Raw genomic sequence first — 15,457 nt, 5'->3', positions numbered from 1 at the left:
TATTGGGTGAGAAAATCAGACCATGTCATAACTGCTGTAAGTCACACAGAATAGATATCAGAGCCTTAAACAGGCTGACGTCTGCTAAATGGGTCAAACTGGGCAGAAAGTCTACAAACACATAACATCCTTATAGAATATGATGTAACACTATAGATCAACTTAGCTCAGAATATATAAAGCATATAAACAGTTACAGCAATATGATGCAACAAACACAGCAGCTACTGATCCAAAATACTCAAAGCTTCATAGAACTGAAACCAACATTTATTTTAGCTCCATTCTGCTGCTGATACAGACTTTAGGTTTCTGAACATTAAACTTGTTGCTGCCTTTCATAGTGTGTAACTTGAAGGCCCTGAGTACTTTCTCCCACACTGGAAACACTGGGATGATCACATTATTTGAACATTACCTAATAAGACTGATTCAGCACAGACAGTTATGTTAAACTTTCCTAGCAGTCCTTCACAAACAGGGAACAGTCTGTCTATTCTCTCCATCTGTCAGCTGCTGCTGGCTCTTCCTCCTCCTCTTCCTCACACACTGCTGAGTTTGTCCTGGTGGATCATCAGGGCTGCAAAGCCTCACAGATGATGTGCAGCAGTGTGTCCCTCAGTCTGTCCTCACTCTGGACACTTGCAGTCGTCACACATGGACATCAAATGTGCGATAAGCTGCAGGATTCAAACACAAGTGTAACTTATAAACACATGTTCATACTTTTATTCCACAATCAGAGAGAAAGAAACAGAGAGAGAGTGCAGGACAGACAGACAGGTGACAGTCTCAGGTGTACACACTGCTACACAACAGCACCAGAGAAGCAGGATTTAGTGTTTGTGTTATTACGAGTGTAAACAAGAAGAGTTCCAGATGGTGCAGTGGACACATGTGTGACTGCTGTGATTAAAGCATCTTTCTTTCAGCTTAACGAGTGAACCGTCAGCTCGTTCAAACACACGTTAAAGTCCGTTTGGCTCGACACCACCGAACAGAGGCAGCAATATAACACAGCTAACATTAACAGTGCAGTGGATCCTGCTTGTGCCGTGATGTTCAGGACTGCAAACCGAGCAGCATCACTGACTTTCAGCTTGTTGTGTTTGTGGATATATGACTGACTTTAATTATCCACAAAATCATCAGATTCTCTGTAAGATTAAGGTCGACTATTGTATTATTATATTTTAAAGGCTTTAAAACCAAATTAATGCTGAACGTACAAACATCGCTAATGGCAAATAACTTAACCGACATGTGGCCAACAGTACTGTTTTAATGTTCCTCATTATTAAACATTTGCACATAAATAAGTGACATAATATTCAGTACTTAATTTCATCAGTTTACTCTTCGGCCGCTCCGCTTCTGCCGTCTGCGGCAAAATTATCCACACCGACTGCCGCGCTATGAATTGTGGGATATGTTGGGCCACGAAGTCTGCACCGCCACATCCTTAAAATTCAGGGAAATGAAGGACGCATGTGAGGGCCGCATTTCGAGCAGCCTTTGAATTGGGACAGCCTTCGTCGCGCCGCTGTGACGTAATCGGCCTTAAAATGCGGCCTTTAAGGCTGCAGACCCTGAATAGGGATACAGCCTTCAAGACACTTTGAGGAGGCCATTTAGCCATTTCAATCAGCTGTGTTGGATCAAGGACACATCCAAAACCTGCAGGACATTGGCCTTCGAGGCCTGGAGTTCGAGACCTGTGTATTAGAGCATAAGAACAAACTTAAACCTCCCATTATCCTTATTGTATTGTATTTAGTTAGCACAAGTTGGGAATGTTTTATTTAAACATCATTTATTTGGACTTTACATGGAAACCTGGTAACCTGCACAGTTTATTGTTGTTTTTAAGACTACCAATATAAGAGTCAGAGAGAGTCAATATGACTTAAGGGGAACAGATTTCTTAAAAAACAAACAAACAAGATAAGGACAAATATAAAGCAGAGATGTGTTTCTGTTAGAGGAGGTAACCTGTGGAATAGTTATGACAGTGATTAAAAAAGGTGTAGTTCATTTTCCTTGTTTAAAAATATGTTTAAAAATAGAGTATTAGAAAAATATATATATCAAGAATGAAAAGAGCAAAACAACAAAACAACCCCCCCCAAAAAAACCCTCTTGATTCTTTTGCTTTGATGTAGTTACTTATCTAAGGTGGAAATTTTTTTTTCTTGTTTGTTTTGTTTTTGCTTTGTTTTATTATTTGTTTCGAGCCCTGTGTACAGGAGCTGCATGCAAAAAGATCTTTTGTGAAAAGGTTTGGCGTAATAAGCAAATGCTTCAGCCAATACCTTTTGATTAGCCTTGTCTCATGCTTTCTTGCTTTGTGGTAGATCTTTGTTCTGTCTTCACTGAGATATTTGAATGCTAATCAATAAAATCAAATAAAAAAAAATCAATCAAGACAGAACACAGTGTTTGTCTATCTATAGATCGATAGACTGCTGGATAAACATAGATAGATATAGATAAATATTCTCACACAGGCTCAAACACCTGTTAAAGTGAGATAATATTGAATGCCTGATATGAGGTACTGAGATACAAATTTAAAACCTTTGTTGGTTTGATGTTATCACTGACTCCTTGATGCTATTTTAGGTCATGGTGATAAATAATGTGTGTGATCTAAATGATGAGATTCAGTGTTAGGAATTTTAAAAATACACTGTAATAAATGTGAATGTTCAGAGCTGTTTTCGAGCTAGAATATAGATATAGAACAGAAGATTCCAGTTTTCCAACTGCAAAGTAAGATGAAGAGTCCAGTTTCATACACAAGTAAAGAATATGTGTGTATATATATATATATATATATATATATATAAATACTGTTATATATCGTTAGCTTCATAGCATAAGTGCCTAAGTCATTTGACTAAGTCAATGACTTAGGCACTTATGCTATGAAGCTAACGATATTTCAGTATTTCCAGAGTGAATTACTAAAATCGTTTATAGCATATCAGTTCGTACAGTATAAAACGGAAGTTAAATGTGAGGTTTGACGTCATCTCTAATCTGATTGGACGCTGTTTCTCACGATCCCTATAACCAATGAGCGAACACCTGAAGTAGTATATAAAGCTGGTATTGAAGGCGTGTGAGTTATACTTTTTTCCTGTCAAGAAAAGAGAAAACAAACAAGATGTCGGGACGTGGAAAAACCGGAAAAGCGAAAGCGAAGCCGAAAACTCGTTCCAGCCGCGCTGGATTGCAGTTTCCCGTTGGTCGTGTCCACAGGCTGCTGAGGAAGGGTAACTATGCTGAGCGTGTTGGTGCCGGCGCCCCGGTGTATCTCGCAGCTGTGTTGGAGTATCTTACTGCTGAGATCCTGGAGCTGGCTGGGAACGCCGCCCGTGACAACAAGAAGACCAGGATCATCCCCCGCCATCTGCAGCTGGCCGTCCGCAATGACGAGGAGCTGAATAAGCTTCTGGGCGGAGTGACTATCGCTCAGGGCGGCGTGCTGCCCAACATCCAGGCCGTGCTATTGCCCAAGAAGACTGAGAAGGCCAAATAAAATCCCACGACCACCTTTAATAAACTAAAGGCTCTTTTAAGAGCCACTCACAACCTCAAAGAGCAGCGTTTTCTTAGATTTTAGTAGTACAACAACGGTGTTTTCAGTTTGGCACTGCCAAATTGTTCATGTGAGTTTGATAACTTGGATTTTAAAGCCACAATATGTTTACATGCTGTATGTGCTCACGCTGGTGTACGACTTTAGCATAAAAGCTAATGAAACCCCACTCGGTCAGCATAGGCTGACTTGCGAGTTTGCTTGCACCCGGGGTCAGGGGTTTTCTATTACGTCCGCAGATCACTTGTAAAGACAGAGTCCGCTGCTGTGACTTTCATTCGACGTTATTCGTTCGAGGAAGAAACAGTAACCATGAGTGGAAGGGGCAAGGGAGGCAAAGGACTCGGAAAGGGAGGCGCCAAGCGTCACCGTAAAGTTCTTCGCGATAACATCCAGGGAATCACCAAACCCGCCATCCGCCGTCTTGCTCGTCGTGGCGGAGTGAAGCGTATCTCGGGTCTGATCTACGAGGAGACTCGCGGTGTGCTGAAGGTGTTCCTGGAGAACGTGATCCGTGACGCCGTCACTTACACCGAGCACGCCAAGAGGAAGACCGTGACCGCCATGGACGTGGTGTACGCTCTGAAGAGACAGGGCCGCACTCTGTACGGCTTCGGCGGTTAAACTCATTCACACCAACTGAAAGAACTCAACGGCTCTTTTAAGAGCCACACACCTCCCTTTAAGAGCTTTGTTCTAATACGATGTACTATTTATAATATGGCAACAGTAGAAATCTCACATTTCGGGCATAGTCTTGATTTGCTGAACAAAGTATGTTAAACTATAACTGGTTCAGACACTTGCATTTTGTTTGTAAGCTGTAGCATTACATAATTGTTTAATCCAGTCAAAAAGGGATCTTGGGAATTTGTGTTCATCAGCATCATCCTCTGAAGGAGATATTCCCCTTCATGTCATAGAAGGGAATCATCAAAGAGCCAAGGGGTTTAGTTTCTCCCTCTTCCCTTTGATAAAAATACTTGTTACATTGTATACTACATCACAATAGAACATGTACAACAATTAAATACCTCATATGACCATGTATGAGTTGGATTTCTTTACCAGAATTCTCTTTAGGAACCATCCAGTGCTCTGTAACTCCTTAACCTCTTAAGCCCCAAGAGGGTTTCTGAGCTTCCTGCTCAAAAATGTAATGCCCAAATTTAGTTGATTATTTCTCTGCAATTACAAACTGTCCTTACAATCTTGGTATCAAAATAAAGCTAACACTTGGGAAATTTCATCAGAGATGTAAATATTGAAGCAGATATTACTATGTATTACTGGAACACAGAAAAAGTAGATTTTTATTCTCGCCTAATTTATTTTTAGCATATAACCCTTTGAATAATATGCCTCAGATCACATTTGGTTCCAGAAATTCAGTAACCAACATATAAACATAATCTGTGCAAAGATTCATGTTTCTAAAGTGAAACAGTGAAAAATTACAGCCCTGTCAAGACATGAATATCCAGACGTTGTACGAAAATGTCCAATTTCGGCACACAATTGGACACCATGCCAGTTGATTTTTTTAGGTGTTTAAAGAGCAGAAATTAATAAAATTTATTAACAGACCTAAACATGCTTTTTTTAAAATATATTTTTGAAGAATTAACCACACATTTACATGGTAATGGCCCTTTTCTGCCGTGTGCATAGAGCATTCAATTGGCCTCTGGCCCTTTAAACTCCGAGGGCCTGTAACTTTGGTTTCTTTTGGTCAATTAGCATGATTGACACCTCTTTTTAATCGTTTGAGCCAATAGATTCATACTAACGATGCTACGTTCACGTCACTTCAACCAATCAGACGTTGTGATGCTAAAACCCACGTGGGCCCAAATTTACTGCATGTGACGTCTGCTCAGTCACGTGTCTGTAGGTGGGTCTAAAATGGAGGTTGTTGACGGAAAACTGCTCTGATGTGGTTAGGTAGGCATTGTAACTACTGTTAGTCATGTGGCTACAGGCTACCAGCGAAAATACCTGAGGAAATCGGGAAGGTAAGCCAATTTCTGTCTTAGCGCATTTGCGCCGCTGTGTGTTTTTGTGGTCTTCTTTTGCGGCTCATTCAGTGAATTTTGGTCTGATCGTGGTGAAACTTGGTGTGTGGAGTCAGTGATAGCCCTGGAAGCTAACCAACCTATCTTTAGCCGGTTACACAAAGTCTGAAGAATTTCTGGTTCGGTTTTGTTTGTTTAGCGGACGTCTGCGCATTTACGAAACTGCTCGTTTAATCACGGCTTGTTTTCTGTGTGTTTGGTGTTTGTAGAAATGGTTTATATGACATTTTAGCTGAGATTCTGAGGTTTCTGTGGATACCACACATGTCTGGATTTATATTTTTCAACCCGCGTTATAACCGATTAAACGTGATCTCCTCCTTTTTGCCCTCTACCGGGGCGTGGGGCTTATTAAATAATAATAACTGGACGTCCATTATAGAAAAAAAGTAACAGAGACACTATATTCATAAATCTGGAAAAACTCAATGGAAAAAAGCAGCTACATTTTAGTTATTATTATTATTATTATTATTATTATTATTATTATTATTATTATTATTATTATTATTATTATTATTATTATTAGTAGTAGTAGTAATATTAAATATGCTTATTATATACCTGTGATATTTATATTTAAATGTGAATAGAATAGAATTCAACTTTATTGTCATTGCACATGCACAGGTACAGGGCAACGAAATGCAGTTTGCATCCATCCAGAAGTGCTTTAGTGATATAGATATATTACAATATATATTAGCAATAATATAGATATGTAAGTATATTACAGAAATGGGTCTATTATGGTATGTTATAATGTACACGGTATGAGGGTATGTTATGAATATGCTATAACTATGTATGTAGGCTGTAGTGAGTATAAACTATGTACAGGCTATGAACAGGATATAAATTAAAAAAACTATACAGAAATATGAGATATACAGCTATACAGAAATGTGAACTATGCAAGTTCTAAACAGCTGTAGAATTAAAAATGATCGTATGTACAGAATGATTATTTACACATAATTATACAGTAGTGCAAGATAAGTGAGATATGTAGATAGTTTCTAGAGAGGCTGTATAAAGTGCTGGTGGTTGTGAGTGGTGGTTCACTCCATGTTATTATTGTGTTTGAGGGTACAGTTGTCCATTGTGTGTATGTGTAGGTCGTTGTGGGTATGTGTATGTGGATAGTCATTGCTTCATAACATGTACTATTAGGTACATAAGCATCACCTCTGTGGCTAAAATTATCAGTGCAAGTCTGAAGCTCATCAGGTTTTTGAAACTCGAAAAGGAATGAGAATACAAAGAAAACTTAGACATAGATGAAAATATATGTTGGCTTCTAAAACAGAGAATGGGATACAGAGGGACCTTCAAATGCCTGCCTTCAAGTTGGAGCATCAAATGGCTATTTTTTTCTGTAATTTGTAACATTTCTTTCTGTCATTGCCTCTCTCCACACATTTTCTTTCTTTCTTGTTTTCTTATGAAGCAGAAAGTTGAAAGAGCCCTATAAACCGGCCTGTCTTCTTTAAACCGTCACAACTTCCAATAGGCTTCCAATGTCTTCAAATCGCGGACTCAACAAGGCTCCGAGGGGCTCTTAATAATACAATTGTGTGTTATAATCCCCTGTAATGTTCAGTATTTCTCTCAATTCGTGATAAATGTTCTTAGCAAAAGAAACTTTTAAAGCGAACAGCTCCGGTATGAAGCCTGGCTGTCACCAGCCTCCACCTTCATTAGTGTGTTTGCTGCAGTCACAATATCTTCATTTTATTCCAAACTGACTGCCAGCAGGTGGATGTTTTCACTTTGAATGTGTAAAAGAACATGTGGCTCAGCTGGAAAAGTGATTTTGGTGCAGGTTTACTTGATTTGAAGTCCTTTTATGGGATAAAAGAAGGGGCGAAGCCGCTAAGCTCCGCTGTGACTCGCCGAGGTTTCGGAGTTTCAGGGAAAAACTGCAATAAGCACCGGGGCTCAGCATGGGCTAAATTTGAAGACACTCGTGCCCGCTTGTCAGCTGCTTTACTGTCAGTCCGCATCGTTGCCTCTTGAGCTACTTTTTAACGTGTTTATCTGGAAGAGAAAACACAGAACACGTTCACTCGGGCTGCAAGCGAGAGCGGCGCGCTGGATTGAGTCTCCACGGTTCTCATGTTGCATTGAAAAGGCGACTCCTGCTGCGAGTTTCTCATCTCGTCTCTCGGACTCCAGTTGAATCGCGAAAGCAGCAAAGAAAACAAAAGAAGGAAAAATGGCAGAAGTAGCACCAGCGCCAGCCGCCGCTCCCGCTAAACCAGCGAAGAAAAAGGCTTCCAAGCCCAAGAAGACCGGCCCTAGCGTCAGCGACCAAATCCTTAAAGTAGTGACCGCTTCCAAAGAAAGGAAAGGGGTGTCACTAGCTGCCCTGAAGAAGGCTCTGGCTGCCGGAGGATATGATGTGGAGAAGAACAACGCCCGCGTTAAGATCGCCATCAAAAGCCTGGTTTCTAAGGGTACTCTGGTTCAGACTAAGGGCACCGGCGCTTCTGGTTCTTTTAAGCTAGGCAAGAAAACCGCTGAGACCAAGCCTAAGAAGCCAGCGAAGAAGGCTGCTCCTAAAGCCAAGAAGCCTGCCGCTGCCAAAAAACCTGCGGCAGCGAAGAAGGCTAAGGCAGTAAAGAAGCCCGCAGCCGCGAAAAAGTCTCCGAAGAAGGCTAAGAAACCAGCTGCTGCCAAGAAACCCGCCAAGAAAGCCGTGAAGAGCCCGAAGAAGGTCGCCAAAAGCCCGAAGAAGGTGGTCAAGAAGGCGCCCGCAGCCAAGAAATCCCCGGCAAAGAAGGCTGCCAAGCCTAAAGCGAAAAAGACCGCAGCCAAGAAGAAGTAAGCTGTCATCGCTGTTACGTTTGAACTCAAAGGCTCTTTTAAGAGCCACCACAATCCTACAAGAGCCTGTTCCTAAAGCCATCAGTTATACAACTTTATTGCGAGGCATGTATAGCAGACAGAGCCTAGAGAGGAAGCAAATCTCTTCACATCTGCTATTATATTAATGTTTTTAATTTAATTATTACTTGCACACACCAGCTAGCATCCTAGTAAAGATTATGTAGTACATCCGGTTTTTAATGCCAGCTTTGAAAAATGCAGAAACTGCATGTAAAACTTGCACCATAAAAGCAGCTTCTAGAAATTTAAGCATCCCCAAAAAATTAGATCCACTTAAGTGCTTACACAAAATATTTTTGGTATGCGTTTATGCATGTGCGTGTGCTGTAAAGTCATTAAAAAGCTCCATGGCATGCTAGACTCCAGGAAAGTGGCCTCTTGGCTCTGCCCAATTTTAAAAACTGCTGTCAAGGGCTTTCTATTACGTCCGCACATCAGACAGCGAGTGGTAAGACCTTTATTTGACTTGTTATTGAAACAACTGAGCAAGATGAAAAGAGGTGTGCTGTGATGCGTAACATGGAATCACGTCCCTATTCTACAGAGAGTAAAGAGTAATACGAGTTAAAGGCAGTTAAGTATAATGAACGTGAATTAGAAAATATTAGCTACAGGTATAATGAATAATGTTTGATGGTGGGCACCAAAGTGAACTAAATAAATACACCTTTAAATAATTGGGTCAAAATATATATTTCATTAAAATAGGAAAACAATACATTTACTTATTATGTGTGCTGGGGATATACGATAAATTTTCAATAAAACAAATGTCCATTAAGTGATACATTGTCTTTAGTTTTGCACCCATGGCTTTCCATACAGAACCAGTGTCCAGGCTTGGTTCCTCTGAACAGTCCCATGTTCATTGACTTCCTGAGCTACATTGAGTCCTAATAATCAAGTACGACAAACTTTTCTTTCCACCCCCCAAAATACATGTTCAAACCACCTTATCAATATCGCAGAGAATTGTCACATGATATCAAATACAGTGTATCAATTCAGCTGTGCAGAGGCAAACATAATGAAGTAGTTCATTTCAAGTTGTACATTCATGCGCCTCTTCATATTTTTGTCCACCAGAGGGCAGAAAAGCGTTAAAAAGCTTAGAGTAACTAACCCTTCTTCAATACAAGCTTCACTGCTTCGAATACCTTAATTTGGCCACCACTACGCTTAATAATGATGGCAATATTTTGAGCAAACCTTTTAATATTACCTTTTAATAGTGTCCTTTAATGGTTAAACTACAACAAATTCATTAAGACTGTTGTCTTCTTATCTCCAAAAGTTGATTCTGTTCATCTGGACGTAGCATTTTGTTGGAGAAACATTTCGTCACTCATCCAAGTGACTTCTTCAGTCTCAGCTGACTGCAGGTTCTTCGCCATCTTACAATGCTGTGATTGCAGCCATTCCCCAACTCTCTGTGAATGGTACTCATGGCTATTGATCAGTGGTCATGAGAATTTGCATAATTAAGATTGAGGAGCTGACCTCCCAGCCCATTGTTCCTTCACTGGGCTGGTTTCAGTCATTATGCAAATGTGCTGTTTATAAAATTTGGAGAAACCTGCAGTCAGCTGAGACTGAAGAAGTCACTTGGATGAGTGACAAAACGTTTCTCCCACAAAACGCTACGTCCAGATGAACAGAATCAACTTTTGGAGATATATTTACCTGGATGATTGAGCATCATCAATATGTTTTCTTCTTAATGTGTTTTAATGCTTTGTGTTTTAAATAGTGCTTTATATCCCTAAAATAGTCAGGGATCACTGTCAGCATCTCTGGGTTTTTATTAGAGATTTATTAGCATGTTTTAAAGCTCAGTTTTTAAGAATCTTATGATGTAACTACTGCCAATAAGCCAGACACAAAAGAGTCAGAAAAGAATCACTCTGAGGTCAACAAAGATTTGAATGGGCATGCGAAGCTGAGGATCAGCAGTTCTCATAGCTAGTAATCAAAATCAAATATTTAAGAAAAATTCAAGTGGGAATTTACAGGATGATATCTATATATAGTTTAAAATAGACAGAGTGTGTGTGTGTGTGTGTGTCTATCTACCACCACTATGTCCGGTTGGTGGCTAACCAACCGGACATAGTGGTGGTAGACAAACAGAAGAAGACGGCCGTAGTGATCGACGTAGCGGTTCCGAATGACAGCAACATCAGGAAGAAGGAACACGAGAAGCTGGAGAAATACCAAGGGCTCAGAGAAGAGCTCGAGAGGATGTGGAGGGTGAAGGTGACGGTGGTCCCCGTGGTAATCGGAGCACTAGGTGCGGTGACTCCCAAGCTAGGCGAGTGGCTCCAGCAGATCCCGGGAACAACATCGGAGATCTCTGTCCAGAAGAGCGCAGTCCTGGGAACAGCTAAGATACTGCGCAGGACCCTCAAGCTCCCAGGCCTCTGGTAGAGGACCCGAGCTTGAAGGATAAACCGCCCGCAGGGGCGTGCTGGGTGTTTTTATTTATATATATATATATATATATATATATATACACACACACACAGTGACCTCCTTGGTTGTTTTCTGAACACCGTTGGCTACGGTGCTGGTATCCCTATCTGTAGTTACAGAGACCAGTGGTGTTATCCACAGACTTCACACATGGATTTGGTGAATGCATGGATTATTGTTCCTATAGCATTAATCAAAGCAGTACTTGAAATATTGTGATTTGCAATGTTGCCTCACAGGATGTTTCTGAGTTTTAATCCAGCTGCCTGCTGCTTTTCTTTCAGCAATTGCATGTTCTCCCTGTTGTTGCGTCCTGCAGTCCAAACACTGGTTAGTTTAATTGGTGATTCTAGATTGACTGTAGCTGTGAATGAGGGTGTCTGTTTCTCTGTGTCAGCTGTGCAGCTCCCCCACAAAGAATAAATGTACAGATTCAGTGAGTGCTGTTCTTCAATCTGCAAAAGCCATTCATTCATTCTCAGCTATCACACCTCAGACAAAGAAACCCTGGTCAAGGTGTTGGTCTGTCTCAGCATGGGGCTACAGATTGTGTGGAACTAAGTTTAAACGTATGTTTATTTGAGTTGTTTATGATGCTTATGACAATGCTGAAGCTCGGAACTGGGAATCAAACGAGAACGCTAGAGGTTACTTGATGCTTTCATCTTCTTTCCTCTGGTCCCTTCTTCAGAGCAAATATACAGCAGTAACAGTATCAGTGGCACAGGTTTACATTTTTTTATTTATGTATTTGTTTATTTATATTAAAAGACTGAGAATCAACCTTTGCATTGTCATGCACAGGACGTAAAATGTTCAACAAATGTTTAACACTTGGTGATGAGATCATATGCAAACTATAAGCTTTCAAAATTAATAGAAATTAAATATTTATGACAGGGCGCCACATTTAACTGATTAATTGAACTGATTGAAGGGGGAGGGGGACTGACGCCGACAGGAACTTCCAGCTTTCCTTTTTGGTCTTCCGTGTTTACACGGCACGCCCAATCTTTCGACCAAAGGCAGAGCCTCGACCAATGACAGGCGGGGATCTGCACAGCCTCATTTGCATACAGCGGAAATAAAAGGGAGCTGCTCTGCGCTGACGGGTATTTTCTCTCCTGTGAAGTAGCAAAGAAGAAAAATGCCTGAACCCGCAAAGTCCGCGCCCAAGAAGGGCTCCAAGAAAGCCGTGACTAAAACCGCCGGCAAGGGCGGCAAGAAGAAGAGAAAGACCAGGAAGGAGAGCTACGCCATCTACGTGTACAAGGTGCTGAAGCAGGTGCACCCCGACACCGGCATCTCCTCCAAGGCCATGAGCATCATGAACTCGTTCGTCAACGACATCTTCGAGCGCATCGCCTCTGAGGCCTCCCGCCTGGCTCACTACAACAAGCGCTCCACCATCACCTCCAGGGAGATCCAGACCGCCGTGCGCCTCCTGCTGCCCGGTGAGCTGGCCAAGCACGCCGTGTCCGAGGGCACAAAGGCCGTGACCAAGTACACCAGCTCCAAATAAACTGCAGCTCTGCTGCATCCACCCAACGGCTCTTCTCAGAGCCACCCACTTCTTCTAAAGAGCACATGTCCACACAAAATTTTAAAGTAACACGAACTGTTGAAAACTGTGTAGTACTTCAAAGTCAAAAGCAAACAGACAAAATCAAGTATTTGTTTTATGTTGTAAAACAGCGCGATTATATCGTGTGTGTGCGCGCGCGCGTGTTCTCTCCCCTCCCTTCAGTTGCGTTATACATACACAATGTACATTGTGCTTGACCACAAAGCACATCTAATGTTTTGTTATCCCAAACTGAGCGAATTACAGACTAGTGCACTTCATATATATTGTAACGATGGTTAAGTGTTATTGTACATGTTGGTTATCTTTGCACACTGTTGTTGTTCTTTTAAGATTCATGTTTGGTTGTGCTGCAGGAAGTAGGGAGGGTGGTGTGGAGGAAGGGGAGGGGGGACCTGGGTTCTGTGTTGTGTGGGTGCCAGGCTGAAGAGAGGTGTAGCACGAGGGCGCTCTCCCCTGAGTTAGCAACCCGCTTGCTTATGTGCCGAATAAACGGACAAACTGAGACCCAACCGTCTGGTTCTTGTGAACGTTACAATATATTTTTCGAACTACCTAATATACTTTGAAAAAAAAACCTTGGCGTTTTACAGTTGATCAGAGTGTTTAATATGAACTAAAGATTCTAGTGATCATGTGGGTTTTTTTTTTTTTTTTTTTTTTATAAAGTGAACTAGATTAAAATGTCAACATTTGGACAACCGAAGAGTGGGCGGAGCCACAGAGCTTCGATCCGCCCAGCGAAACTCGTTCGTACCGTTTTCTTTTACGTCCTCAGAGCACACATAAAGACACAGGACCTGTGTCACTGACTTTCATTCGTCTTTGTTCGGTCAAAGAAACTATAACCATGAGTGGAAGGGGCAAGGGAGGCAAAGGACTCGGAAAGGGAGGCGCCAAGCGTCACCGTAAAGTTCTCCGCGATAACATCCAGGGAATCACCAAACCCGCCATCCGCCGTCTTGCTCGTCGTGGCGGAGTGAAGCGTATCTCGGGTCTGATCTACGAGGAGACTCGCGGTGTGCTGAAGGTGTTCCTGGAGAACGTGATCCGTGACGCCGTCACTTACACCGAGCACGCCAAGAGGAAGACCGTGACCGCCATGGACGTGGTGTACGCTCTGAAGAGACAGGGCCGCACTCTGTACGGCTTCGGCGGTTAAACTCATTCACACCAACTGAAAGAACTCAACGGCTCTTTTAAGAGCCACACACCTCCCTTTAAGAGCTTTGGTTGTAGATGTTGTAACCTTTGATTATATGGGTTTATCATCTTTTGCTCTGGACATATACGCTGACATTGGTGATGTGCGATACCACTGATTTCCTTTCCGATCTGATACCAAGTAATATTCAGGGTGGTATCGACGATACTGATCCGATACTTTGTACAAAAACTTATTTTATTTATTGTATCTCAAATTATAGCGTCATAATGATTACAGGACATAAGATTACTTGTTCTTATCACTTAATAATGCAGAGTTCATCACATAGAAATAAAAAAACTGAAGTTGTGCACTATTTGAACACCTTGCCTGCCTGCCTGCAGCACTAAAGGACTCTGTGAGAGACGTCTGTCTCGCCCTAGCAGCACCTGTCCCTCTCCTCCTCTTCAGTTCGCCTCAACATACGCTCGTCATATTCTGTGATATGATTTACTCTGAGGTGTTTGACAAGGTTAGTGATGTTGCCACAACCATACATGCCAACCCTGCTGAAAATCTCCCGGAGCCACCATTCTGCCGAATTTCTCCCGATTTTCCACCCGGACAACAAAATTGAAAATCCATGTTGCAGAATTCATAGCGCGGCCCAGCCAATTCCAGTTTCCACCAATGGCGGCAGCTACTTAGTTTTAATATTACTCTTATTTCTCTTTCTGGGTCGCAAAAAAACTTTTAACATATTTTGAGGTGAGAATGTAGCTGTGTAAACTTCAAATATCTGAGACAATCGACACATCATTTTCAAACCCCCGCGGTCTTTCACTACTCGGGTTAAACATGATATATAAGTCACTTTGATAACTTCAAAATGTTATTGTTTGGCTTTTTCAGTGTTTTATTTGTTCCTGAGTAAATTGGTTTGGCTGAGATTAAAGTTATTAGATTAGATTAAATTAAATTTAACTTTATTAATCCCTCGGGAGGGTTCCTCCGGGGTTTTCACACAGCTGAATAAACGTCAAACAGAAAACGAATTAAACAAAGTGTGAGACGGTCGAGAGTTTACGTCAGCACCCGGGTTATATTTTAGATAGCAAGGAGCAGACGGCAGAGTTTCACTCCACCGAGGGAGCTCGTGAGGTACTACCCGGCTTTCTTTAGACCGCGAAGGCCGGGTCCTCAGGTGGAAGCAGCCTTTGAATTTGGACACCCCCGCTGTTTCCGGGCCGGCCAATAATAACTGTGACATTTAACGTATTTTACCCGATAAATAAACCCTGTAAAATGTATTTTGAATGTCTCCCTGATTCTGAGGTCTCAAGGTTGGCAAGTATGGCCACAACACCTCACTTTTTTGCCACATGTATTGCAAACCACGTCTCAGCTGTTTGTGGAGGTAAAATACGTCCGCATATGACTCCAATTACGCTCAGCCATTGTTGTGAGTGTGCACGCCAAGGGGCTGCGAGACTTTTATACAGCCGTATTTCACACATGACTATGAAAGGCGGAAGAGGAAGTAGTTCCTTTGAATGTAGGCAATCTGAATGTTATAGTTTCTTTCCACTGTGTTCCTGTTAATGATAAACTACAAATTTACCATAAATTACTAAAATATCGATATTTTAATGTGAGATTCGATTCTAGAACATAAATGACTG

General features: G+C 41.7%; 5 protein-coding genes across 6 annotated transcripts; all 5 read left to right on the top strand.

Annotated features, from left to right (window-relative positions):
* Positions 1–3,145: 3,145 nt before the first annotated feature.
* Positions 3,146–3,552, top strand: LOC146661289 (histone H2A-like). The gene has a single exon (XM_085421390.1). It carries the CDS (start codon positions 3,170–3,172, stop codon positions 3,542–3,544), a length of 375 nt encoding a protein of 124 aa, XP_085277516.1. The 5' UTR covers positions 3,146–3,169; the 3' UTR covers positions 3,545–3,552.
* A 320-nt stretch (positions 3,553–3,872) lies between these two features.
* On the top strand, positions 3,873–4,830 carry LOC146661288 (histone H4). Its single transcript, XM_085421391.1, has one exon. It carries the CDS (start codon positions 3,917–3,919, stop codon positions 4,226–4,228), a length of 312 nt encoding a protein of 103 aa, XP_085277517.1. The 5' UTR covers positions 3,873–3,916; the 3' UTR covers positions 4,229–4,830.
* Positions 4,831–7,817: 2,987 nt separating this feature from the next.
* Positions 7,818–10,896, top strand: LOC146661287 (histone H1-like). 2 transcript variants are annotated; one of them, XM_085421387.1, is made up of 2 exons: positions 7,818–8,505; positions 10,685–10,896. In XM_085421387.1, the coding sequence occupies exons 1-2, from the start codon at positions 7,898–7,900 to the stop codon at positions 10,740–10,742; spliced, it is 666 nt and encodes a 221-aa protein (XP_085277513.1). In that variant the 5' UTR covers positions 7,818–7,897; the 3' UTR covers positions 10,743–10,896. The 2 variants fall into 2 exon arrangements, with proteins under 2 accessions (XP_085277513.1, XP_085277514.1); XM_085421388.1 differs by lacking the exon at positions 10,685–10,896 and having other exon boundaries at positions 7,820–10,670.
* A 1,167-nt stretch (positions 10,897–12,063) lies between these two features.
* On the top strand, positions 12,064–13,099 carry LOC146661286 (histone H2B 1/2). The gene has a single exon (XM_085421389.1). It carries the CDS (start codon positions 12,191–12,193, stop codon positions 12,563–12,565), a length of 375 nt encoding a protein of 124 aa, XP_085277515.1. The 5' UTR covers positions 12,064–12,190; the 3' UTR covers positions 12,566–13,099.
* Positions 13,100–13,442: 343 nt separating this feature from the next.
* Positions 13,443–14,303, top strand: LOC146661285 (histone H4). The gene has a single exon (XM_085419710.1). It carries the CDS (start codon positions 13,479–13,481, stop codon positions 13,788–13,790), a length of 312 nt encoding a protein of 103 aa, XP_085275836.1. The 5' UTR covers positions 13,443–13,478; the 3' UTR covers positions 13,791–14,303.
* The last annotated feature ends 1,154 nt before the right edge of the window (positions 14,304–15,457 follow it).

This window comes from Rhamphochromis longiceps, linkage group LG10 (genome assembly GCF_057381845.1).
Source record: "Rhamphochromis longiceps isolate RC_006_pf linkage group LG10, R_longiceps_female_GT1.1, whole genome shotgun sequence".
In the NCBI taxonomy this organism is placed as follows: domain Eukaryota; kingdom Metazoa; phylum Chordata; class Actinopteri; order Cichliformes; family Cichlidae; genus Rhamphochromis; species Rhamphochromis longiceps.
Note: the sequence above shows the minus strand (reverse complement) of the source record. Positions and strands in the feature narration are given on the sequence as shown.